The sequence below is a fragment of the Cajanus cajan genome, chromosome 3, assembly GCF_000230855.2.
Source record: "Cajanus cajan strain Asha chromosome 3, NIPB_CcT2T_4, whole genome shotgun sequence".
In the NCBI taxonomy this organism is placed as follows: domain Eukaryota; kingdom Viridiplantae; phylum Streptophyta; class Magnoliopsida; order Fabales; family Fabaceae; genus Cajanus; species Cajanus cajan.
Window position 1 is genome coordinate 75,323,622 of NC_138519.1, and position 27,860 is coordinate 75,351,481.

The 27,860-nt window shown below is 30.9% G+C and overlaps 1 protein-coding gene across 2 annotated transcripts; it reads right to left on the reverse strand.

Annotated features, from left to right (window-relative positions):
* Window positions 1-20,894: 20,894 nt before the first annotated feature.
* LOC109798949 (F-box protein) lies at window positions 20,895-23,369 on the reverse strand. 2 transcript variants are annotated; one of them, XM_020359401.3, is made up of 2 exons: window positions 23,197-23,369; window positions 20,895-22,333 (listed from the first exon to the last, which is right to left on the reverse strand). In XM_020359401.3, exon 2 carries the CDS (start codon window positions 22,278-22,280, stop codon window positions 21,153-21,155), a length of 1,128 nt encoding a protein of 375 aa, XP_020214990.1. In that variant the 5' UTR covers window positions 22,281-22,333; window positions 23,197-23,369; the 3' UTR covers window positions 20,895-21,152. The 2 variants fall into 2 exon arrangements, with proteins under 2 accessions (XP_020214990.1, XP_020214999.1); XM_020359410.3 differs by lacking the exon at window positions 23,197-23,369 and adding an exon at window positions 23,008-23,190.
* Between the last annotated feature and the right edge of the window lie 4,491 nt (window positions 23,370-27,860).

The window sequence follows — 27,860 nt, forward strand, 5'->3', positions numbered from 1 at the left end:
ATATATATATAAAATTAAATATTTAGAATTATTATTTAAGTTATATCTAGAAAATAGATATTATAGTATATATGTAAGAATTTCAACTTTATACAAGTACATAAAGATATATAATATTCCATATACAAAATAATAATCTTATAAATGAATCGGTACAACTATACAAGGTAGTTCTAGAAAGATTAAGAACTATCCATGCCCGCATGGCCTCAAAAGTCTTTATCAGTAGTGTATTCTTATTTTTCTCTCATATCAAATAAGACTTTCATAATCCAATCATATGAAAACATACAAGAATAAACTATTATTTAAAATAATGAATAATATTAACATAAAAGTGGAATTACTATAGTATCAACATACACTACTTAATATACTTTAACATAACATATATTATAACTTATCAACATAATATAACATGATAATCAAATAGCATAGCACAATGCAATAACTCAACATAGTCCAATATACTATGTGAACAACATGAACTTTAACACACAAGCTCAACACCCTATTCAACTCGAACATCTTATCATGGCATATGTATCACACAACTCAACATACAACTACATATACACGATGAATCAGTTATATGCGTCTTCACACATTTAAGCTAAGAGATCACCTACAATATATGTGAGTAATCTAAATGATTTAATTCTACCGAACCAATAATCTTATATTTTCAAACAAGTTAGATCAACAACCAATTTTTGGATAATAATCCACAACAAAACATGGTTTATCAGTTTTCGTCTCTTAAACTAGGAAATTTAATATTCTTGTCAGGGTAGAACAACTTGGATGTGAGTCTACCACGACATTAGCTAGCATAATTAATCCACCTATGGGTTCATCCCACCAACTACCCTCCAATTATTACACTCTTCCAATACTTAGTTAAAGATTTTGACCCCTAACCTTATACCTTACTCTAGTTTGATGACTTTATACATATATGTTTCAATCTTGCCCACATATAGATCAACAATGGTCGCTTGTAGTCAATATATCTCGACTTGCCCAACATACTACATCAATTAAGATTCTAAAGGACACTCAACTATCCACTTCAAGGGTCAACTTCCCAAGAAGGATGTTCAACAAATTGGGCTCTAGAGCATCACAACACAATATCCTCATAGTGGGATATGCAACTTTAAAAACAACTTCTCCTCTAGTCTTAGGTTGATCAACACAACTCCAACATCGTGCCTTAAGCATTTTTAACTTGACTACTCAAATTGTCAACATTCAACTCAAGTCAACTTTCAACTATTTAATCATTTATTCCATCATATAAGATCAAGGTATAAAGGTTCAACTTCATACATCAACATACAACATATAATAGATTCAATTGACCTATTTGCGTTCACCGCTTAACCATTTAGATAACAAGTATTCATAAGAAAGTCCACATTGACACCATTCATCTTAGACTTGACACCATTAAGACAAGAACTCCCTATTTCGTCCACGCCCAATGCCATTTAAACCACACCCAACATGGATAAGGTGAGGAACCCCTGGACACTCACGCCTAGCGTGACAAAGTCCATGCACAACCCAATTTTATGCAGAAAACCTCTACTTAACTCATGTTTGATACCATTTCATTCACGCTCAACGTCATTCAACTTAACGTTCGACGTGATAAGTCAAATACAATTCTTTCTTTTCATGCCTGACACCACCAATCATGTAACCGACGTAAGCAAGACAAAGGATCCCTTATTTGAGTCACACTCAACATCATGAAGACGTGTCTAGTGTGATGGTGAATTCTACACATGCATATTCACGAAAATAGCTCAATCCTCCTGAAAATCAGAAGATACTAAGCATGCAACACTACAATTCATATAAAGGCACCTTAAGCAACTCAAATCCAACCAGAACTATAACATGCAACATCATATTCTTAAAATCACCAAATTTTCCTCATTGAAAAATCAAGAATTTGAATGCTTATCAACCAACTTTGAAATTCATATAATTCAACAACACAATTGTCATCATTCAACAATCATTTCATTCCCCCACAACTCAAGAATCAATAAACAACTAGTTTTAATTTTCCTTACCTTGAGATCAAAGTGAACTAAGGAAGAAGAAGAAGAAAAGATATACCTCTAAACTAACCATGCAATGAAACAACAACTATAGTGATAAATCCTCAATTGAGATTTTAGATCACCCCTCTAAATAATAACAATGAATTTAATTCCAAAACTCGAGAACACCTCTCAATACTATCTCTCTAAAAGTTTTTTTTTAAAAATACATTTATTAGATTAAGTCTCAAATTTATATATATATATATATATATATATATATATATATATATATATATATATATATATATATCTTTAAAGTCAAACTATATATCTATTAAAAAAAACACTTTTGAGTACATAAATTCAAGAAAATTTCTAAATTATCAAAGTTTATCAATTACCAACACTCAAAAATATCACCACACATATTTAATAAAGTTAACAACAATTATTAAAACGTACAACTGTAACATTTATGTTTTCTAAGTTGAGCAGTGTGCATGAAGATATAAAAGGCATGGCTAAGAAGCAATGCACGTGCAGGGCCCGGTTCTTCACTTCAAAGATTATCATCACTTTTTTTATATTGTGCGCAGTGCCTTTTTGTTTTTAGAAAAAAATATTCTTTATAATTTGAATAAGACAAAAAAAAAACATAGCATCATGATAAAATAATTGTCATACAGTTAAATTAAACCATCACATTTAGTATTTGATTTTTTATATTCATTAAAAAATTTTAAAAATCATATTATAGATATTATATGTTGATATTTTTGTCAATGATTAATTTTTATTCAAAGTTTTGATTAAATTATTTTTAGTAGAATTTTTTTAGCCACATTTTCTTTTTCATATATTTACAAAATGATGCGAAATATGTTTAATTATATTGAAATGAAATTTCACCTTCTTATTTTAAATTTCACTTTTATTTTTAAATACAAATATTGTTAAATTATACTTTTCATTAAATTACGTAACATTTTCTATTTTAAATATTTTTATATTTACAATATCATTTAATTTCAAATTTTATTATTTAAATTTAGATTTTAAATCTTGATAGAGTATATAAAAAAGAATATAACTAGTTTTTAGATTTTAATCGATCTTAATTAGTTTTAGTTTATATGAATGAAAATAATATTTTAAAAAGTTGTGAGCTCTAAAATAATAATTAAAAATCTTTTTAAATTTTAATCTAATATATATCTTATAAAACCCTTCGACAATTAATTAAACTTATAATTCAATTACCTAATTTATCAAATTTCAATTTTAAAATGAAGTTCTACTTAAATAAAAATTGAATTATTTTATCCAAACAAAAAGTTGAATTAGAAGAAATTTAAATTACTCTATTCAAATAGGATATTTAATTAGAAAATGAAAGTCATTCAAATAAAAAAATAATTTCAAAATTTCCATATTTTTGAAATTCTAACCTGTTAAAACATGACGTTAATGTCAACAACTCCAACATTTTTACTATTAGCCGACAACACTTTGATGGCGGGATGCTTATTTTTCTTCTCTACAATGTTTTCACCGAAAAATATTAGTAACAATACTTTCTAACGCTCCATTATTAGTTCATTACATCATTAAATTATAATGGACTCATTAAATGACACACTTTGACTCTAAAATTTGTAATTTTTAATAAATTTATATTTAATTTAACATATTAGAAAGTACTATGAAGAATCTCTTATTTCACAAAAAATAAAAATGAAGAATCTCTTTGCTTCGCCTTCCCTACAACTCCTTTATGTCCCATGTCTTTTCCTCCTTTTTCCTTTTTGTTTTTACCACATTTAAACGTGTGATGTCTCATATCCTTCACCAATTATGAGTAAGATCATGTGGTTTTCCTTTTTTCAAGCTACAATGCCTCTTCTCCTTCATCAACCATTTGGAAGACCAAAAAAACTAAAGACAAGCATAATTTTAAAACTTTCAAAATTTAAAAATAAGTATAGAAAATGAAGATAATTTGTTTCTTAAACCAAACACATACTTGAATTTTTATCTTTCCGCAGTTTATCAACTAGTTTTATGTATCCGAAATCTTAAATTTGGCAAAATTTAATTTTTTTTACTCACTATAAATTTGATTCGAAAATCTTAAAAGTGATATAATTCTAAACAATTCATATTTTTTTTGCAATGCTCTTGTTCTTGTTTCAAATGCTTTTGTTTTCTTTCTAGCAAATATATTTTTTAAATTCAATTTTGTAGAAACTTAGTTTATTCAGTTAAGTAATTAATAAATAAATAATTTGTCCATTATTATTTGGCTTAAATATAATTTTATGTTCATGTAATTTATTTCCTTTTCACTTTTGGTCCTTATAAATTTTGTTGTTATTGTTGTTTTACACTAACCTTTTATAACATTTTAAAAATAGTTATTGTTATCGATTTTTGTTAAAAAAAAATTATGTGACAAATGAAATACATATTATATTTGTTATATTCCACTTCATCATTGTCATGTAGTTAAATTGATTTTAATTTTTTTAGACAATGTCACTTTATCATATTCTTCACACTCACCCCTTTCAAGTCGTTGAATATGTCGTATCCTGATTGTTTTTGATGGCGTAGCTAGACCACTAGTCTCTTTTCTTCAATAAGGTGTCCCATTTGTTTTGTGGTAACGGTCATGGTAGGTGACAACAGTTTTAATGTCCTTAGCCAAATGGTGCAATGCTTCTTAGGAGGAGGCGATATTAATAATGGTGTTAACATAATGGTGGTTCTAGTGACTCATGAACTCCTGTACGACGGGAGAGTATCGTGCATGAGATCTAATTCGTCTATGATGAGGTGGGGGTAGATGGTGACCTCACAAAAGTGTTGGTCATTGAAGACAAAATCGATATCGTTTTTGAGATCACAGATTGTGGCAAACTGCTTTTCTATAGGGCGATTGAGGTTTGGATTGGAAGGTTTAGAGCTTTAAATGTCAAATTATGATAGGAGAGGAAAAGCATGACTGCAAGGATGAGAATGCAAGTTTAGGTGTAGTAAAATATATTTTAAAATTTTGTCTAAAAAAACTAAAATTAGTTTACCAACATGACAATGATGAAGTAAAATAAAATAACTATATACATTTTATTTGTCATGTAAGTTTTTTTAATAAAATTTAACGTAAAAATTATTTTTATAACATTATTAAAGATAAGGAATGAAATAATAAAAGAAATTTATAGAGATTAAATTTTTTAAAAAAATAATAATTTATGAAAATAAAAATTATATTTAAGTCTTATTATTTCGTAGGTTAAAATCCTAATTTGGTCTCTTATAATATTAAAAAAATTTAATTTGGTCCCACTTTAATTTTAGGTTTCAATTTATTTAAAATACTTCAATGTGAGACTTCCGTCCGAATTTCACAAACGGCGTCAAAGGTCCATGAGAACCACGCCCATGATTCCAAATCACGACCGTGATTCTCATGCTTAGTGTTAAATCTTGGTAGGAGAGGGTTTTCTTCGTTCTTGTTCTTGTTCTTCGTTCTCCGATCACCACCGACGTCAAAAATCGCCACACGTTCACCCCCACCTTGTCGTATATCTCCCTCTGCCCAGTTATCATCTCTTCGGTGAAATTGTCGCCTCTTCCTCTCCCATCCGAAGACGTCGACGCGGCAAACGACGTCGCCGTGGACCACCGCAGCAACCCCTTTGTGACGAAGAAAGTTAGAAGGGAATGACAGAGCTTTCAAAATGGAAGGATATCTCCATGTAGAAGTTGTGGATTCGTGCAGCGAAAGCGACAATGTGGGGGAGCCTTTGACACCCCTTGGCCCAAGCAAGAGGTTGGTAGTAGCGCACAATAATGACGACGATGGCTTCCTCTCTCTTGCACACGACTTCTTGGAGCGTGCTCCACCCGTTGTCGTTCTGGAGGCTCCAATCTGCACCGGTGCACATGAGAGTCTCGGCAGAGATGGCGTCCATGAGCTCCGCTGCGAGCGATTCCGCCTCGGTGTTGACCTCGTCGGGCCTGGCGAGGCGAGTGATGGTGAAAATGAGGTGGCGCAGTGCGGCGTGGTCGCGCCTAGCCACTCTGACGTGTGATTTAACACTAGGCGTGAGCATCACAGTCGTGATTTGGAATCACAGGCGTGATTCTTACGGACCTTTAATGTCATCTGTGAAATTTGGACTAAAACCCCACATTGAAATATTTTTAATAAATTAGGACTAAATTGAAACAAAAAATTAAAGTGAAACCAAATTTAAATTAAAATTTTTTAATATTATAAGGGACTTGTTCCGGCCAAAGGGTGGACTAGGGTTTTTTCCTAGATCGTGCCTTAGAGCCAGAGCATTCAAAAGTGTAATCTGTCTTCTTAACTCTAGGGTTTTGGATTTTATAGTTTCTTGTTCACAGGCCTTATGGGCCCCGTGAATATGGGGATCTCTTTAGCCGTTATAATCTGGAAAATACTTGGTGAGTGAAGGTGGGACCTCGCCATTTACTGGGTGTCCAATCGGATAATGACCGAGTAAGCCTTTATGTGTGGGAGTCGATCGGTATCTGGCTCTGAGAGGGAGAGTCGGTGAAGGTTACAGTCGGGTGAGTCGGCCAAGGTTACAGTCGAGTGAGTCGGCCAAGGTTACAGTTGGGTGAGTCGGCCAAGGTTACAGTCGGGTGAGTCGGCCAAGGTTACATTCGGGTGAGATCAGGTCGTGAATCGGCCTAGGTAGTGCACAGGTTTATAGTCGGCCTCACACGCATAGTAGCCCTTATATTCGGTAATACCAATCAGCCTACGGCCGAGTCGGCGATACCAATCGGCCTACGGGCGAGACGGTCCACTTGCCTTCCAGCCTTGAGCCTATAAGGAGAAAAGGCTTAAGGTGTAGTCCTTATAGTCCGAGATACCAATCGGCCTACGGCCCAGTCGGCGATACCAATCGGCCTACGGCCGAGTCAGTGACACCAATCGGCCTACGACAGAGTCGGCGATACCAATCGGCCTACAGGAGAGTCGGCGATACCAATCGGCCTACGGCCAAGACGGTCCATTTGCCTTCCAGCCCTTAGCCTATAAGGAGAAAAGGCTTAAGGTGTAGTCCTTATAGTCCGAGATACCAATCGGCCTACGATCGAGTCAGTGACACCAATCGGCCTACGATAGAGTCGGCGATACCAATCGGCCTACAGGCGAGGCGGTCCACTTGCCTTCCAGCCTTGAGCCTATAAGGAGAAAAGGCTTAAGGTGTAGTCCTTATAGTCTGAGATACCAATCGGCCTACGACCCAGTCGACGATACCAATCGGCCTACGGCCGAGTCGGTGACACCAATCGGCCTACGACAGAGTCGGCGATACCAATCGGCCTATAGGCGAGTCGGTGATACCAATCGGCCTACGGCCGAGACGATCCACTTGCCTTCCAGCCCGTAGCCTATAAGGAGAAAAGGCTTAAGGTGTAGTCCTTATAGTTCGAGATACCAATCGGCCTACGGCCCAGTCGGCGATACCAATCGGCCTACGACCGAGTCGGTGACACCAATCGGCCTACGACAGAGTCGGCGATACCAATCGGCCTACAGGCGAGTCGGCGACACCAATCGGCCTACAGGCGAGTCGGCGACACCAATCGGCCTACGGCCGAGACGGTCCACTTGCCTTCCAGCCTTTAGCCTACGAGGCGAAAGGGCTTAAGCAAGTACTCCTTAGATCTAAGTCGGAAATAAACCGAGATATTATATGAGTCATCATGTGGAAAAACTTGAATTTTTGCAAACCAATCGCCCAAACTCCGATTAAAACAATGAATGAAAAATTTTCTAGTTAAAACTTGTATTTTGAAAAGGCAGTCACCTACACGTCGATTACATACGCCGACCTTAAAAAATGAGTGACAAAATTCTTAAGTGTTATTATCTGAAAAGGCAATCGCCCATACGTCGATCGCACATGCCGATCTCATACGCCGACCTCAAAAAGTGAATGAAAAATTCCTGTTATTATTTGAAAAGGCAGTCGTCCATATGCCGATCTGCATTACCATTGAAAAATAATCCAAGTTAAGAATTCAATATCACATGGGATGATCGCCCAAGTTCTGACTCTTTTTGGTGATGAAAATGACCAAGTTACAATGTCTAATGAGTTATTTATACTCGCCCAGTCAGATTTTTACCGATCAATCACGAGTTTAGTTTTCGAGTTATTTATACTCGCCCAGTCGGATTTTTACCGATCAATCACGAGTTTGGTCTTCGAGTTATTTATACTTTCCTAGTCGGATTTTTACCGATCAATCACGAGTTTGGTCTTCGAGTTATTTATACTCGCCCATTCGAATTTTTACCAATCAATCACGAGTTTGGTCTTCGAGTTATTTATACTCGCCCAGTCGAATTTTTACCGATCAATCACGAGTTTGGTCTTCGAGTTATTTATACTCGTCCAGTCAGATTTTTACCGATCAATCACGAGTTTGGTCTTCGAGTTATTTATACTCGCCCAGCCGGACTTTTGCCGACAATCACGAGTTTGGTCTTCGAGTTATTTATACTCGCCCAGCCGGACTTTTGCCGACAATCACGAGTTTGGTCTTCGAGTTATTTATACTCGCCCAATCAGACTTTTGCCGACAATCACGAGTTTGGTCTTCGAGTTATTTATACTCGTCCAATCAGATTTTTACCGATCAATCACGAGTTTGGTCTTCGAGTTATTTATACTTGCCCAGCCGGACTTTTGCCGACAATCACGAGTTTGCTGCCTTTAAATAACACACCTGTCGATCATGGAAAGATAAAAGAGATGGTATTTAATAAAATTGGAATTATTGGTTAGTGGTGCCTCGTTAAAAACCTTCTCGGCAAAAACCTTTTCACATTTTTATATGGAATAAAAATCTCTTGGGACGACCCCAGCTTCTCGGCTTTCAGCTACCCTTTTGTTGATTTGTCCCTTCTCCGTCTTGAGGTGACTCAGGGCGAAAACTCTCACCTCCGACATCGTTTGACAATTCGCTTTCTCCAGCGCGATGTCGAAAGCTCCAGACCTTAAGCCCTTCTGGAACGCGATGACTGTCATCCTTTCATCCAAGGACGCTATCCTCCAGGCGACCTCATTGAACCTTTGCAGAAAGTCCTTCAACGACTCCTCCCGCTTCTGTTTGAGGTCGAACAAGTCCGACGTGATCGGTGGTTTCTTCTTGTTAGCAGCAAACTGTGCCATGAAGAGCCGACTAAAGACATCAAAGTCAGTGATTGATCGGTCAGGGAGACCACTAAACCAATCCAGTGCTGCTTTTTTGAGTGTACCCATGAATAGTTTGCAGCGGACTTCCATACTTCCTCCACAAATTAACATTTGAGCTCGGAAATCCGTCAAGTGCTGACTGGGATCCTGAGTTCCATCAAAAGGTTCGACTTGGGGAATCCGATGATCCCTTAGGATGGTCTCGGCCTCTATGGCCTCCGAAAAAGGTCGAAAATCTCTGGGGACTTCCATCATGACATCTTCCTCCACCGTCCTGGCGTTGGCCGTTATCATAGCTTGCATCTCGTCTGCCCGCCTCATAATCTCCTCGTTTTCTTGTTGAATAGCCTCCTCTCTCTCCCTGGATCGCGCATTCTCCTCCCTCAAAATGTTGATCAATGCCATCATCTCCTCCATGGTAGGGTGTTGCGAGTCGCTGTTGGATGTGCCGCCTCTTGCCATGGTAAAGTGAGGATTCTTCTGTGTTACTTGGGGCGTAGGAAAAGTTTCACCGTAGCCCCACGGTGGGCGCCAAAATGTTCCGGCCAAAGGGTGGACTAGGGTTTTTTCCTAGATCGTGCCTTAGAGCTAGAGCATTCAAAAGTGTAATCTGTCTTCTTAACTCTAGGGTTTTGGATTTTATAGTTTCTTGTTCACGGGCCTTATGGGCCCCGTGAATATTGGGATCTCTTTAGCCGTTACAATCTGGAAAATACTTGGTGAGTGAAGGTGGGACCTCGCCATTTACTAGGTGTCCAATCGGATAATGACCGAGTAAGCCTTTATGGGTGGGAGTCGATCGGTATCTGGCTCCTGGCTCTGAAAGGGAGAGTCGGCCAAGGTTACAGTCGGGTGAGTCGGCCAAGGTTACAGTCGGGTGAGTCGGCCAAGGTTACATTCGGGTGAGATCAGGTCGTGAATCGGCCTAGGCAATGCACAGGTTTATAGTCGGCCTCACACGCATAGTAGCCCTTATATTCGGCGATACCAATCGGCCGAGTCGGCAATACCAATCGACCTACGAGCGAGACGTTCCAGGACTAAATTAGAGTTTTAATTTATTTTATACGAAATAATTTTTATGATATTTTTATATCATTCAACCATTATTAGTAAGTTTGGCTGGCAGAAAGAATCTAGCTCGATCTGCAGAAGAAAAAGATATTCTTGATTTTTTTTCCCTTAACAATATAATTATTTTAAAAAACAAGTTTTGTCTCTGGAAAATTTTCTTCACATTAGTTCACACTGTTCATCTTAGGACCACGCTGACATGCTCTGCACGCACAAAGCGATGAATTGGTGGATAGAGGATTAAATAAATATTTCTTAACAAACTTCAATTTGGACCGTAGTCAAGTACCTTATTATGGTTAATTAAAACTTTTAATTATTTTGTACACAATTTTTTATTTTGTGGCCTCGATTGGACAATACAAGGAAAACATATATCTAGTCATGGGGTCAAGATTTGATGATTGACAATACCATAGATGTTAGCTTTTCTATGTGTCAACTTCCAATTTCCCACAACTATTGGGAGTATATTTTAACCATATTCTGATTTTCTTTTAGTACAGTAACCATATTCTGATTTTAATTTATGACATTAAATAATATTTTGTTACCTTAATTTACATTGTGATTTAATAATTTTTTGGCTAAAAATTTATTTTGGTCCCTTATAATCTTTTTTTGTTTTAATTTAGTCCCTCATTAATTTTTGGCTTCAATTTGATCCCAAACTAATTATTTGGTTTTAATTTAGTCCCAAATTAATTAATTAGTTTTAATGTGGGACTTTCGTCCAAATTATTTAAACGGAGTTAATTTTTGGCCACGTGGATGCCACGTAGATGCATACGTGGCATCTACGTGGATGAGAATTTTTTTGAAAACACCTGGACCCGGAACGGCCTATTCTGAAACCGGAACGGGCCGTTCTGGTTGCAAAATTAAAACACCAACAATGAAGCAGAATGGGACGTTCTGAAACCAGAAAGGCCCGTTCTGCTTTAAGAACGACCCGTTCCAAAACTGTGAATAAAATATTTTTTACTTAATTGTGTTTTTGATACTATAATTATGCAATTTTAATCTTTAAGGTTTTAATTGAGTAATTTCAGTCCTTAAAAGATTATAGTTGTGTAATTTTAGTCTCACAATTTTTAATTGAACAATTTTAATCTCTCAAATATCATAGTTGTGCAATTTTAGTCTTTCTCATTAAAAATTTATTAATTTTAAAATTTTAATATATATATATATAATGTTTTAAAACTATATAATTTTTTATTTATTTAAATTAACGTATATATTTTTTTTAATGTATCAAATGATATATATTTATTATTACTAAATAAATAAAATTTATATATTATTAGTATTTTAATATTACTGATAAATTAATATCAATAATATTTTTACTATATTTATAAATAAACTAATAATTTGATAAATATAACTTAATATATATTAATATACTTTTACAAAAATATAAATATATAAGATCAGATATATATTTCTAATTAATATACTTATATTTTTGTAAAAGTATATTAATATATAACAAGTTATATTTATCAAATTATTAGTTTATTTATAAATATATTAATAATATTATTGATATAATATCGAAAATTATAATATACGTTAATTTGAATAGATAAATAATTATTTAATTTTAAAACATTATATATATATATATATTAAAATTATTAATTTTTAATGGGAGAAACAAAAATCATACTATTATGATATTCGAGGGACTAAAATTGTTCAATTAAAAATTGAAGGACCAAAATCGCGCAATTGTAATTCTTTAAGGACTAAAATTATGCAATTAAAATCTTGGAGATCACAAAACTGCACAATTGTAATACTTGAGAGATAAAAAATGCAATTAAACCAATATTCTTGATTAATTTTATTAAAAAATATAATAATTTTGAAAAATATTTTTTTATGGTAAAAATTTTAAAAATACTTATTTTTATAAAATATAATTGTCTTATAAATAGAGTAATAATTTTTTCTTTTTCTCTTTCTGTTTAAAAAAATATTTAAATATCACTTTATAATTTTTTGCAACTTATTTAAGATTAAAAGAATAAAATGATAAAAATTAATAAGATAAACATAATAAAATAAAATATAAAAAATATTAATATATTTATTTTATTAGATATAATAACATAATTAAAATATAATTAATAATATATATTTTATAAAATTATTAATATTTTTTATATATAAAAAATAAAATAAAACCGGAACGGGCCGTTCTGGTTGCATTTTCGGTGTGTTAATTTTGCACCTGGAACGGGCCGTTCCGGATGCAAAATTAACACACCAAAAGTGCACCCAGAACGGCTCGTTCCAGTTTCAGAACGGGCCGTTCTAGGTCCAGGTATTTTTAAAAAAATTCTCATCCACGTGGCATCCACGTATGCATCTGCGTGGCGTCCACGTGACCAAAAGTTAACACCGTTAAAGCAATTTGGGCGGAAAGTCCCACATTGAAACTAATTAATTAATTTGGGACTAAATTTAAATCAATTAATTAGTTTGTGACCAAATTGAGACCAAAAATTAATGAGGGACTAAATTGAAACAAAAAAGGATTATAAGGGACCAAAATAGGTTTTTAACCTAATTTTTTTATTTATAAATATAATATATAGAGGAAGATTCAAACGACATTAGTGTAATTTTTATTAAGTGTTACACCGCTTAATAACTTTAAATTAAATGTGAATTTTGTAAATCTAACTATTAGATTAAAAGTTTTTCATTCTTAGATCATATATACAAAATTTTATATTAATCCAAGGAGGTGTCGCTTCTATTTCACTGTTGCTAATGATGTAGCATTTCATAAGCTGTGGTCTAAAGGGCTCGTGGAGAACACAATCAAACAGTCTTGAACAAATTATAAGCCACTAGAACTTCAATGATGTTCCCAGGGCCATGATATTGTTTTTATTTGTTGTTGAAAACAAAAAAATAAATTATTGAAGGATCAATTTCAATGTCCAAATCAGAGGTATGAACTTCTGAATAGTGGATTCCAATTATTATAAACTGTGATGATATAATCAGTTAAAAACTGTCATAGGGATGTTAGTGGATAATAATTTCGTTATGACAAATCGTCACCGGACAATGTCGCATATGAACGTCTTGATGCCTTGACAAAATTAAGTTTTTGAGATATTTTACGCGCTGTGCTTGCATGTGACTTGTGATTCATGTTGTTCTCTCTTGAAATTTAGTAGCCATTGTTCAAATATTCACACTAATCTTAGTTAATGCACCTAGTTATTCGTCTATAAAGGTCTACTACGATGTTTATTAATAAATTCTATTTTTTGACCTAGAGTAACCATATCTATAATACAACAATAAATAGTCTTATCTCTCATTCAATATGGTCGGTCATATGTAGAATACATGATATCATACTAGGTTGTTACAAATAGTTTAAGATTTTGTTTGAATTTATATTTTTAATGATGAGTTCGACACTTTTTATAATTATTAAAATTTTATTTTGGTAGATATATTCATTCAAGGAGATCTCTTGATGTCGGAGATAAAATTCTTTTGATAGGACTTTGTTGAATTTCGACCAATTATAAAGTGAATCAATTATTTTATATTGTCTTATAGGTTCACATATTTATTTTAACATTTCATTTATACTATTATGACATTTTTCTCTACTTGTCCTTTCAAATTTTAACATTTATTGTGATAAAGTATAGTTGATGTCAGGGATAGAGTTGTGGGTTTAGTTCAATGGACCAACCTGGTCAGCTTAAAAATAGGGTCAGACTGAGCTTTAAAATGGATGATCCACTATAAGAAAATTTTCATATAGTGACATATATTCTATAATGACACAAAAATTATCATTAAAAAGCACTTTTACCCACACAACAAATATAATATATGTTGGTATATTGTTAAAAAGTATGGGTATAGGTTATAGTGACATACAAAATTATTATTAAATCTCATTTAAAATAAATTCTAAAAGTACATGTAATTATATGTCATATATATATATATATATATATATATATATATATATATATATACACACACACACATATATTATACCTATAATGATACTTTTTGTATGTCATTGTATGTAACTTTTTTTGTAGTGACGCATCAGGCCATTTTGGCCTAACTCGCTAAGCCCGATAGGTCAAATGACCTCAGGTTGGGTTGACCCACAAGTTCACAGGCTGACCCATTAAACTAATAATTGAAATAATTTAAATTAACATCAATATGTAATGTGTTTAAAATAATAGAATAAAATATAATAATACTACAATTGTAATAGTCTTTCATTTTTTTTTGTATATGTGTGTGCTTACAAATTTAAAGTTAGAGTTAGTTGTTTGTAGTAAAGTGTTTATAATTGAACAAAAAAAATTAAAGAATGCATTAACTACTATTTCGGGTAGAATATGTTTGACTTATGATGTATGGACATCTGTAGCTATCCAAGATTATAAGATTGTGACTACTCATTATGTTGATTTAAATTGGAGGCTAAATAGTAAGTTATTTTCGTTCTGTAAATTGGATAGTTCACATATCGGATTAGAATTATCTAGAAAATTACTTGGACCTCTTAAGGAGTGGGGGATAGATGGAAAAATATTTTTCCTCACATTGGATAAAGCCTCTTCAAATGATAGTTTGGTCAAAATTTTAAGAGAAAGCATGAAATATTTGTTGATAGTGTTACATTTGCTTGTAGCTTTTGTTTATTATTTATCGTATCGTTATTTAAGCATTAAATTGTGAACAACACTATATGCTTTAAAAAATAATCAAGTTGAGCTTTCAACTTCAAGGAAAAGAATGACAAACGAAGTCAACATAATTTATATGCAAATTTTGCTAGAATAACTTTTGTAATTAACTTGTAGTGATAGGGTATTTCATGATTGCACAAAAATAACTAGGTGTTTTAGGATAATATATAGTATCAATTAATCATGTTATAATTTTTTTTTCTTTTTCATTGTAAAAAATATATTTTTTAAAATATTTTTTAATTAGGTCAATTTAGCTTGATGACCCAACATACATAGGTCAGGTTGGGCCAAAAAATGACTGTCTGAAAATAATATAGGTCATACGAGCCTAACATAAAATAATATTTGACTTGTATAGGTCAAGTTAGTTCGACCCGTTTGACACCTCTAGTTAGGGATAGTAAATTGTCTATACCGTTTTGACTCGCACCTCCATTAGCCTGCAAAAGATGAGGTAGAACGATTTGATTAGCTAGATGATAGTGGGATCAAAATCCTAACTCCCCCCATTTAAGATTGGGTTAGTGGACTGACACAAAAACATTTACAAAAAATCAAGATTTTTATTTTAACACTAACCCAAATAAACAAATTTAGTTAAATGGTTTAAAATATATTAATCATCTATTACACTTAGCCTAAAAAAGAGTTTTCTCATCTCAATATTTAAAAAAGAAAAATAACTATTTATAATTTAAAATTATAATCTATGACACCTTTAGAATTGAACATAAACAAAACTAAAATACCATAATATGATAAAAGTACAAAACAATTATCATCTATGTTTCAAAAACATTAGATACTCCCTTGGTAGAAACATCATAAGTTAAAAAATAAATTAAAAATAATATTTAAAAGTTAAACAGTCTAGCGAGTCAACTCATCATTTGGCCTAGTGAGTAGACAGGTTAAGTGGGACGGGTCAAGCAAGCTAGTTGGCTAGCTTACGACTCATTTTATCACTCCTAACTGATGCATAACATGACAATAAAATTTGTCTTGAAGTTTAGTAAGTAATTTTAGGAATAAATAATTCCTATTACCATTCTTTATTTTAACCATCTCACTAATTTCTATTTACAATATTCTCATTAATTTTTTCGTCATTTTATAAGCATGATTTCATATATTTAAATTTAAAAAAGCATGTGAGTTATGTATTCTCTCATTTTACTTCAATGTCACATTTTTCTTACTAAAATTACAATACATATATTGTCTTACTTCTACTTAAACGAAAATAATTCATTCTAATCATTTGTTTATAATGTTTGTTTAAACAAAACTACTTTTCTTAATTTCTCAAATTGGGAGCATTTGTAATGCTATGCATTATTAATAGTTATTAAATGTATTAAATTATGTGTTGTAGTGATTTATTTATTAGGAGTTACTCTTATCAAAGGTCAAGTTTAACCTATAGGGAAAGGTTTATAAGATTTTATTTAAGACTTGAATTTTATAAGTTCATTCTTAAGAAAACTTAGAGAGATAGTTTAGAGAGAAGTGTTCTAGAGTTGGTGAGAGTTTCTTTTCTTCTATTGACCCCCAATTGCTTAATTTGTAGGATCTTTCCCTTGAGAGTTATTGTTGGTTGGTGATTCAAGACAATTGTTGGAGTTTAGAATTAGAGTGGGTGTTATGTCATGCAAAGTTTCTCTAGAGGAACTTGTTTTCTTCTTCCTTTTTCTCTTTTCTCCTGGAGTTAGAGGTAAAGGAAACTAGAATTCTATTCTTTGTTGTTTTATAATGTTGTATGTTTCTTAAACTTCATTAAAATTGTGGTTGTATTGATGATTGAGAGGAAGTTCTTATGTGTGAAGTTTTGGTGTTTTTGAAGCATGTTGATGTGAATTTAGTGATTATCGTGGTTCCATGTTACTATTTTGGTGGGAAATAAGTTGTTTATGATGATTAGATGTTATTTATTATATTGCATGTTTGGGTTTCTTGATTTTCAAGTGAAGAGAACCAATTTTGTGATTCTCTCATGTGCAAAATCATCATTGCGTCAAGCATAGCTTCAAGGTGTTAGGTGTGATGTAGGCTAGAGACTTTTTGCCTCACTAACACCAAGCACGAAATTGGTAGCATCAAGCATGAGTTAGCGAAAAGCTCTATGACTTGGTCACGCTAGACGTTGGTTAAATGGTGCACAACATGGATACCTTTAGATCTCTTAAACTTGGTGACATCGAGCCCAAGTTAAGTGATGTCAAGCGTGATCAAGATAGAAGCTCTTTGCTTAGATGAGACCGAGTACCAATGTAGCAACACTAGACGTGAGTTAGATAGAGACTCTTTGCTTGAACGATGTCGAATGTGGGTTTTGACCACGCTAAACATGATTGTCCTAGGGGTTCTCTACCTCATTCACACTGAGCGTGGGCGAGCCAGAATCTCTCTGTCTCAATGACATTGGACGTGAAAAGAATGACAACAGGTGTGGGTTGTCTAATGAAAATGTGTTTTTCTTGGCTAATTAAATGTTGAACACTATTTGAATAAGTAAGAGGGCTTACATGTTGTATTTTTTTTGTATAATGTTAGTTCTTTATACATTGATATAGGATGATGTATATAGATGATTAAATTGTTGAAAGTTGTAAGTTGAGCTACATGTTGTGTTGTTGAGGTGGTAATTGTTGAGAGTGTTTAAGACATTATGTTAAGTTGTGTTGATTGACTTAGGACTAGAGAAGAGGTTGTTTTAAAAAGTGAATATCCTATTATGAGGATATTGTGTTGTGGTGCTCTATGAAGCTAGTTGTTGAAAACCTTTTTTAAGAAGTTGACTCTTGAAGTAGATTGTTAAATCTTCTTTAGTACCTTAGTTGATGCGACATAGGTGTAAGATCAAGTTATATTGTTTATAAGTGGCCACAATATAAGGACCAAATCAAGATATATTGATTATAAAGCAACCAAATGTTAATCCGTATAGGAGCCAAGCGAGTTATATGTGTACAAAGCGACCAAATAAAGTAAGGTACAAGGTTAGGGCTATAATCCCTAACTAAGTATTGGAAGTGGTTTACTATTTGAAAAGTAGTTGACAAGTTAATCTCATGGGAGGCTTAGTTATGCATCCTAAAGTCGTGGTAGATTCAGTCTTAAGTTGTTATACTCTAATAGAAATACTCGATCTTCCTGGTTTAATTGACAAAATTTAAAAAATCATGATATTGTGAAATTTTTATTTAAATTAGTTATTAATCTAACTAACCCAAAAAGTTACGTAATTAATTATTTCAATATGATCAAGCTACTTAAAATACTTATTTATATTATAAGAAACATCTTAGTTAAATACGTGACGACGCATATAATTATTATATTATTACATAAATAAATTTCATTGTTATTATGTTGCTCAAATTAAAGTATTATCAACCATTGATTATACAACATGCAAGTCCTTTTACTTTTTTCATAATGTATAATAATATGTCATTCAAATTATAAGCAAACATGTATCATTGATTACATATCTGCAAATGTCTAAGATACATAACCGTTACATATATCTGCAAATGTCTAATATACATATTCGTCAAGGATGTCATACGATTCAACGCAATTAAAGTCATAAAATTTATTTTTATGAAGTATTATAAAAAATATAATCTTATAGAATTCAACCATTGATGCTAGTTGCTTCTATTATATTTTTCATATAAAAAAATAAATAAACTCAATATATAATTTCTATGGGAAAAAACTGAGAGGGCCTGCTCCTGCTCCGCTTGCTCCTTTCCAACCGCCTAAAGTTAATTAAGCTAAAGTTCATCTTATTATAGTTAAATAATTACTTATTCTTGTCAAACTTTTTAATAAATGACTATTTTATACATGATTTAATGGTAATACATCGTTATTGTAAAAAGTTTTAGACATAATTATAAAAATTAACAAATTTATTATTTATTATAAATTGTGATCGACGTTTTACATTATCCGTCCATCACCATTAAACTTTTTGTATATCTAAAGTTAAAACTATTAAAATTCGATACTTTATCATGTTCTACATGGAATAAGAGTTTTTAGTTTCAATTGTTATACTTGTTTCGCCCACTCCAGCCCATTTAGCTCGTCAATAAAGTCATTAGGAATTAAAGATAACAAGCCAATGAGTTACCCATATTTTTGTATGCTCTAAGTATGTTTCTCAAAAATCAGAAATTAATTTCCTTTAAAACATAAAGATTATTAAAGTAAGTTTTGTTAAAATTACTAAAATCAACCTAATAGTGAATATTAAAGTAGTATATGTGAAATTTTAAATTCAAACTTTATTATCACCATTGTAATTTTTATGACTAAAAAATAGTTAGTTTTATCTCTTTTAACAAAGTTTTCTCTATAAACATGACAAAAAAAAAACATCGATATCATGTTTAAGAAAATGAGTTATCTCCCAACTATGTATGCTAAAACTTGTTGATTAAGTTAGCCACATAATACTTATTACTACTAGTTACCTCCGAAAATAAATAAACAAGCCCATTTAAATGCAAGGCCCAACAACATGTGGATCACTGCGATCACTGTATAAACATTTTGATTAAAACAATTGCAACATATATTTTGCTTATGTTGTACTTTTTATTTGAGTTTATTCATTTATGCATCTTACATTTTAAATTACTGAATTTAACGAGGTTTAATAAACTTTAATCTTACTGTATTCATTTATGCATCTTAAATTTTTATGATTTATTTTTTTGAATTAGCTTAATCTTTTTTTTTTCTTTTTGTGTTACTTTATTAGTCCACTGATATATTGGACAAAGCTGGGTTGATCCATTATTAGCCCGTTCAAACTGTGTAGGCTACCTGACATATATTTTCACCATATAAACTGTGTTGTTTGCTCCTATAAAGTCCTAATGCAATTTGTAACCAAAAATAAATAAATAATGCAATTACATGGTACCCCGAGTAATGTTCCAACTTTTTTTTTTTTTACAAGGAGTAATGTTCCAACTTGTAATCATTTTCCATTTGGGTCTTAGAATTTGTAATTAACTTTTAAAACGAGATTAATCTAATCAACTCGTCTTTTTAACATGTTGATAAAAGTTTGGGTAAGATTAACCCGTTAGGATGACTTCTCTTTTTTATTACTTTTTTTTTTTTGTATTTATTGTAACTTAGGCATATTTATTTGTGGTTATGTACTTATTGACGCTAATGAAATAAAATATTATTGTACCTAGTTTTGGCCCTTTAAGGTTATTGATAAACATGTTTGATGCTTCAAGCATTTGAATATTTTAATGAATTAATTATATTTAGATGATATATTTCTTTTTATCTGGTGGATCAATCTATGGGTCACCCTTTTGTAACTTATTTTCTCATTTTGAAAGTAGACTTTTTTCCATTAACCACATATGGAAACAGCTTATTTTTACAAGAATAATCTGAAGACACTATATGTTAATGGGTACTTTGTAAGATACCAACTTTAACACACATACTTTTCTTTAACGCACTCTTTAATATCTTAGCGACCCTATAATTAATGTGACTACTATTCCTAATCAAATGAGTTTCAATTATTTAGTAGGACTTTTCAATTTGAAAAAAAGAACATGTTAAAAAGAAGTATATTGTAAAAGAACCACCGGTTGGTTGTTGTTGAGAGAATTGAATAGTATGTATGAAGTTTTTTTTTTTTTACACCAATATAGTATGTATGTAGTTACTCACTGTGTCACCGTTATACACACACAGAATGAATACAGCTAGTACTTACAACAACAAAAAAGTGCTTGTTGATGTTGGTCACATAGATCAAAATACAAATTATAAAAAAAAAATATAAAAAAAAAAGAGAGAAGAGAGAGAAGATAATCATGTCTGAGTTAATCAACATTCAAATGTAGAAATTGAAAGGTGAAAAATATTACTAGCATAATTACTATATGTGAGTAGCATATAAGGAGTTTAATGACCACTGAATACCACCATAATGACTGTTATCAAAAGTTGATTTAAAGGGCTAACTTTGCCATTTCTGCTATGGGTAGATTTAGCTCACTTTCTCCACTAGTGTCTCTCTGTGCACTATGAGGTCCATTAATAGTTGAAGAAAAGAATGAGCAGCAATTGAAGTTCATGCCTGGATATGAGTAGCTGCAGATTGATCCAATACTTCCTGTATCAAATTCGTAAGAAATAACAGTTCCTGGAAGCTGCAAATATATGGTTTGGGCTTCTTCACTATAGGCAATAGGTGCAACCTTGTAAGGCTCCCAGCCATAAATGCTGCCACAAAATTTTTGGTGCTTAGTCAGCTTAGACATAAACACTTCATGGATGACACTATGGACTAGTCTCCATGGAAACTTTTTGTGATCACAAGAATATGAGAGTCCAACATGTTGATTCTCATTGAGAAGATTCCAAATGTGAAAACCATCAAAATCAGTGTAGCAATAGTAAACACTGCCTCCTGATTCACACAAGCAACGGCGGTAAGTCAAAGTTGATTGCCAAGACCAATCATCAAAACAATTTGGCAGTTCATAAAGTTCACAATGGCTTCCTCGGACATTATACACCAACAAGTATCCACCTATTTCCCAATGGAGTTCCCCATTTGAGTAAAGAGGGAGTGTTCCAAGCTCTTGGAACTCAAATTCTGGCAAAGAAGGAACAGTTATGTTGGTGGGGTTGTGGCTACTCCATTTGCCAGTGTCAGAAGAGAAAACATGAAGTTCTAGTCCATTGGTTTTAGAACATGCTTCAACAAGCACAACCTCAAATTGGTTTTGGCATCCATCAAAGGCTAATCCAGCTCTAGCAACACCCCCTTGGATACTAGTTTGGGGGATCATGACACTCTGCTTGGTGAGGGGGTTGAACACATGGTAACAGGGTTGGTCACCACTGAAACCAGACAAGAGGATAAGGCCATTGCATAAAGCAAGGGTCTGCACAAAGTTTTCAGTAGAGAAGCTGAGGGAATGATCAACGGAAGCTTCACTCTCACTTTTAACATCCATGAACACAAACTGAGATGAACCATTTTCAAACAGGTAGTGGCCAACAAGACCAAGAATAGTGCCATGTGAGCTTGTGCTAACAGTTTGACAATTCTGTTTTTTTTCCATGCTCATTGATGCAAATTGTTGATTCTCAAGACAAGTAAAAAAAAAACTTTAATCAAGACCTGTGAACAAAAAGTTGAATTTGATTAGTGGGGGTTTGATTTTGGGCCAGAGGAAATCTTTTTCCCAAAAAGGATGGTTTCTAGGAAGGAGTAACATTCATTTTTATTTTTTATTTTTTCAAATTGCATGCCTTGACTCAATGACTTTGTATAACTCAAGTTTAAAAGAAACTTCTTGTGGCCTTTCCTGGAAGCAGCTTTCCCAAAAGTTACACGGAAACAAGAAAAAAAGTCTCTCTAGAATTAAGCTCCTACCAGGAAATGCCAAATTAAACGAAGTTTTCTATGTGAAGGGTTTCACACTTGTATTCATTACCAGGAAAAAGAGGAGTAGGGAACAAAAAGTAATAAAAAATAAAAATAAAAACCCAAAGACAAACACTTTCTTATTTAACTCAAACTGTGATGACATGTATCCATGAAAGCAGAAAAAGAAGGAGAAGGAAAACAGACCAAAAAAACAAAAAAGGAATCATTGTAGTTTGAGCATGTCGTTAGAAAACATGCAATATGCCTCACCTAGACGAAAAAAGAAAAACTAGACAGAAAGAAAGAAGAAACATCGAAAATGAGAAGACTTTAGATCACAAAATGAAAATTATTATATATAACAGGAAATGAATACCCCAGATGAAAAAGGAACTGAATAGAACTAACTAATATAAGAAAAATACCTTGACTCTGCCTAGAATGTGAAGAGCAGTGAATTTAATTTCATGGGAATTACTAAAATAAACATATGATTGAAGATCACTACTTCTATTTCATTAAGCAGGGATAACAAAACACGGATAAGGGATTGAATCAATCAAAACGACAAAAAATAAAAAAGGAGAGAGAATCTATGAACAGAAGCTTATTACTGTTGGCTTGATCTATTCTTGAATTCTTCTCCTTGCCCTTCAAGTAATCTCTGTTTTTTCTATTGTTGACTTTATGGTCAACCTCATTCTAATTGGACCACACTCTAAACCCGTTTGATAAAATTTATTCCATTAGAAATTTTATCTTTTGCTTTTCTCCCTTAATATATTCCTTTGGAAAGCGTGTTTTGGTGGCTACCAATGGAGTTGTGTTGGCAACAAATCAACGGAAATGATTATCTAGTAAGGAGGGACGGTACTAGAAAATTTTGATGAAGGGACAAAAGTTTATACTCTCTCAGTTTTTTCTTCTTTTTTTTTCACAATCGTTTAAAAATTTTCAATCATATTTAAGAAAATTGATATTTTAATTTTTAAAAATATTTATTATTTATTTTTTTTATACCTTTTTTTTTATTATTATTTTTTTTATATTTAAGTCTTGAGACTGTTAATTTGTGTATACTTATTGTTGTTATGTACTTTTTGAAAAGTCCATGAATTAATGTATTGATTACTAGAATACACATGTGAACTGTAATCTATTCTATTTAATCACACTTTTAAGTACATTGTGTCTTTTGGGTATCCTAATTCTTAAATGAATACTCTGAAAAGAAAAAAAAAATTCATGGATGAATAATGTTATTGGAAATATGTTATCCTCATAAGTGCAATATTAATTTCACATAGGTAGTTGGAGAAGAAATAGGTATTATATTAGAAATAAATAGACACATTATTCAGTAAACATACATTAATTATCGAGAGTAAAAATGAGAAAAAAAATTAATAAGTTATTGATTTTAAAAAAGTGACAATGAAATAAAAATAAAAATATATCAATTATGAAAAAAAATGGGAGGAGTACATTGTACAATAACAATTTATAATTAAAAATAAATTTTCTTAAATATATTAACTTATCTAGAAAATTAAAAATAATTTTAAATTAAATTGAGAAGAAAAAATAATTATAAAACAATTAACATAAAATAAAACAATTATAGCTAAAATTAATATGAACAATTAAAAACAATTAACTTTTCTTTTTTAAAAGATTACAAGTATTTTTTTTATTAGAAATTTTGTTGTAAGATTTTTTTGAGTATATAATTTAATTATATATCAAAAACTTAAATTTGACACTAATTTTCAAATTGAAAAATATTAGAATATTTGAAAGAAAAATCAAAGGAAGTAAAAGAAAAAAAAATGCATAATTTAAGAATAATGGTGTGATTATGTGAGAAATTAGTTGCACCTTATACAATAGAATTTATTATTATATATGTGTTTTCACTAAACAACAGAAAATATTTATAAAAAAATATATATTATTTTTTGTAAAGAAAAAAAAATAAAAGATAAGAAGCAAGACTAGAATTTGGAGGGAGAAAATGTTTAATATTAAAATAGATATGAGTGATTTTAGAAATTTAAAGAATTTAAAATTATTAAAATTTAAATTATTTTAATTTTAATTTTATCATTCTTTAAATGTTTTATTTGGACAAGTGATTTCACATTTGTTAAATATTGGCTAATTTTAATTTAAATTTAAAAAATTAATATTAGATAAGATTTAATATTTTACAAAAGTATTCAACAATTAAAAATATTATTATTTTTATGTTGACTTTAAAATAGAAAAAAAATTTAAATTCTTATTTTTTTTTAGAGAATTTGAAACACTTACTTTTATTTTAGAAAATTGGAAATCCTACCATTTTAAAAAAATTTACAAATGTTTAAATTTTAATTTAAAAAAAATTCATCCAAATAAATTATTTTATCTCAAAATATTTAAATTTCCCTTAAAAGAAATAAATTACTCCATTAAAATTCACAATCCAAATACAGCGTAAAAAGAAAAGAAAAAAAAATATAACCCCTAGCAATGAACCTAGTTCCGTCATTTTTGAACCTAGTTCCATCATTGCTAATAAGCATAGTGAGAACTTTATGTTAGAGCATCTACAATGGGAGTTGCTTATAAGCAACTCCCAACCACTTTAAATGGGTTCCACTGTGCTACGTCACTCATAAGTAACTCATACTATACTTTACAATTTTTGCTCCAATGAAATTTGCTTATAAGCTCCCCAACTTTTTTACAACTCATGCTACACTTTTTAACACCTCACACTATACTTTATGATAAATTTTTATAAAATTAATTATTATAAATAATATATAAATATGAATAACTAACAAAAACAAAAATTACAATAATAAAAAATTAACATATCAACATAAAAGGAAATAAATTTACAAAAAAATTAACGAAAAAAATTAAAATAATTAATAAAATTTAAATATATGAATTAAAAATATATATCTCAAATTATAAAAACTAATATATATATATATATATATAAATTAAAATTATATATTTATAATTATAAAAACTAAATGATAAAATAAATGAAATTATAAAAATTTTAAAGGTGTATTCAGCTTATCAAAATGTATTCAGCTATTTCCACATGTTATATATATATATATATATATATATATATATATATATATATATATATATATATATATTTATATTGTGAAATTTGTGATGAAATAGTAATTTAGATGTACATATAGTTCCAACTCCCAAGCGTAGCTGGTTCAAAAAGAATTTATGTACAGAAATTTTAATGATGGGAAAAGGAAAGTAAAGAAAAAGAAAACAAAAAATACAGCAGAGGCAGGCGAGCACCGTTGCTTCTGCAAGACACGGAGCTAAAAAAAAATTTCCTTCTTGTGCCACATAAGCCTACTCCAATGAGCATTTCTTATTAGAAACGGTGCTTATAAATAAGAAACTGGTTAAACACCCTCCATTAAAGATACTCTTATCGAATCGTCATGTAATTCACAATATGCTATACTGCGTGATGAGAGTACAAGGAATGCACAAGGACAAATTTAGAGGGGCAAGTGGGGCCTTGGCCCCCTCCCTTAAAAGTTTAATTTTTTTGTAAATATAAAATATGTTTAATATAAAATGTTAGGAAAAGAAATCAATTGAAAAAATTTATAAAAAGCTTTCATCGGAAACATAATTAACAATATTGTAAAGTTCTAATAGATTTTTATTACTTGTAAACTTTAATTAGCATGTTATATTATTTGAATTCATCACTAGGTATGGGTTACACAACTTTATATAGTATTGATACATGGGATTATATATAGTATCTTTTTTTTGGTATAGATGTGTTGTTGTAATTTTATATTTTAATAATTGATGCAGGTTAATATTATAAAACAATTAAATTAACTAGTTATCATTAATGGACTTTATTTTATATGGATAAATTAAGTGAGTCCATCATACTATTAAATTAGATTAAATAAATTTAACCAAACACATCTCAATGTTGACCTATTATTAAATAATGAGAATCCTTCTAACTTAACATGCTATAAGAAGACTATGATCCCTAATATACCAAATCACAATTCATATTCTCTTCTCCTCATGTGAGTGAAGAGAAACTAATGTCTCATTAATAAACTCTGAATTTGATTGAGGAAGAACCATAAATCCTAAGCCATAAAATCATCAATTCTCTTTATTTGAGTTCATTACAATAGTTATTAAAGAATGCCCTCAAACAAGGAATCAACTATGAATGGATGTATTTATCTTATCCTTGAAAATCAAACATGTTGTATATCATAAATCTTTTGTGACATTTTAAATATTATTTTATAACTATTAATATGAAATAAACAATATTTTTATGTTAGAATTTTTTTAAGTGTTTTAAATTTTTATATTTTAATTTGTTATGGTGTTTAATAATAGTTCTTAAAAAAACCTAGCTTTAATTAAAATAATATTTTCTAATTTCGAAATCTCTTAAATATAAATTATTTATAAAAAAACTAGCTTTAATTAAAATAATATTTTAAGTACTAAATTGTTTTAATAGAATTAGAGTTCACACTTGAAAAAAAAATTATAATAAATTTTATTAATGAAATAAATGACACAAAAATAAACGGTAAGCTGTGCAGGATTCATGAACTTGGATAATATATAGGGGCAACTTGATCTACTTGTCAGAAAAAAGGAATAAAAATTTTACCATGGCTAAATGATTAGTACGTTATACAATCAAATAGGGGGGGAAAAAAAACTGTTACACGTGAAGAATGTACTTCATCTTATCTGTAACGCTTGTACATTAAATGATACAATTGAAAATAATTTATTCACTGAATAAAATCAATTCACTAATACCTAAAGTAATAAATTATTCTTTTATTAATTACTTAAAAATGATAAAATAAAAATCATTTTTTGGAAGGAGAAAAAAAAAGAGTATGGTAGCAATACATAATATGATACTTGAAAAATAAAAGCGTTATAAAACAATATTATATTGTATTATTTAGAGGAATCTACCATGGTTCTGGCATAAATGGGGGGCGGGGTGTGTGGAATAACGAGGTTTTATATGTATAATTATTTCTCTTTCTTGTGTGATGATACATTCATTTTAACATTCTCATTTTTGCTACTTAATTTTACTCATGTATAGTCTAAAATTCACCAATAGTCTAAAATAACACTCAATGGCTTTCAATTTCATTAAGTTCTCGATGATGTAATAATATTCATCCTACATAATTACACTTAAAAAACTTGTAATATAACA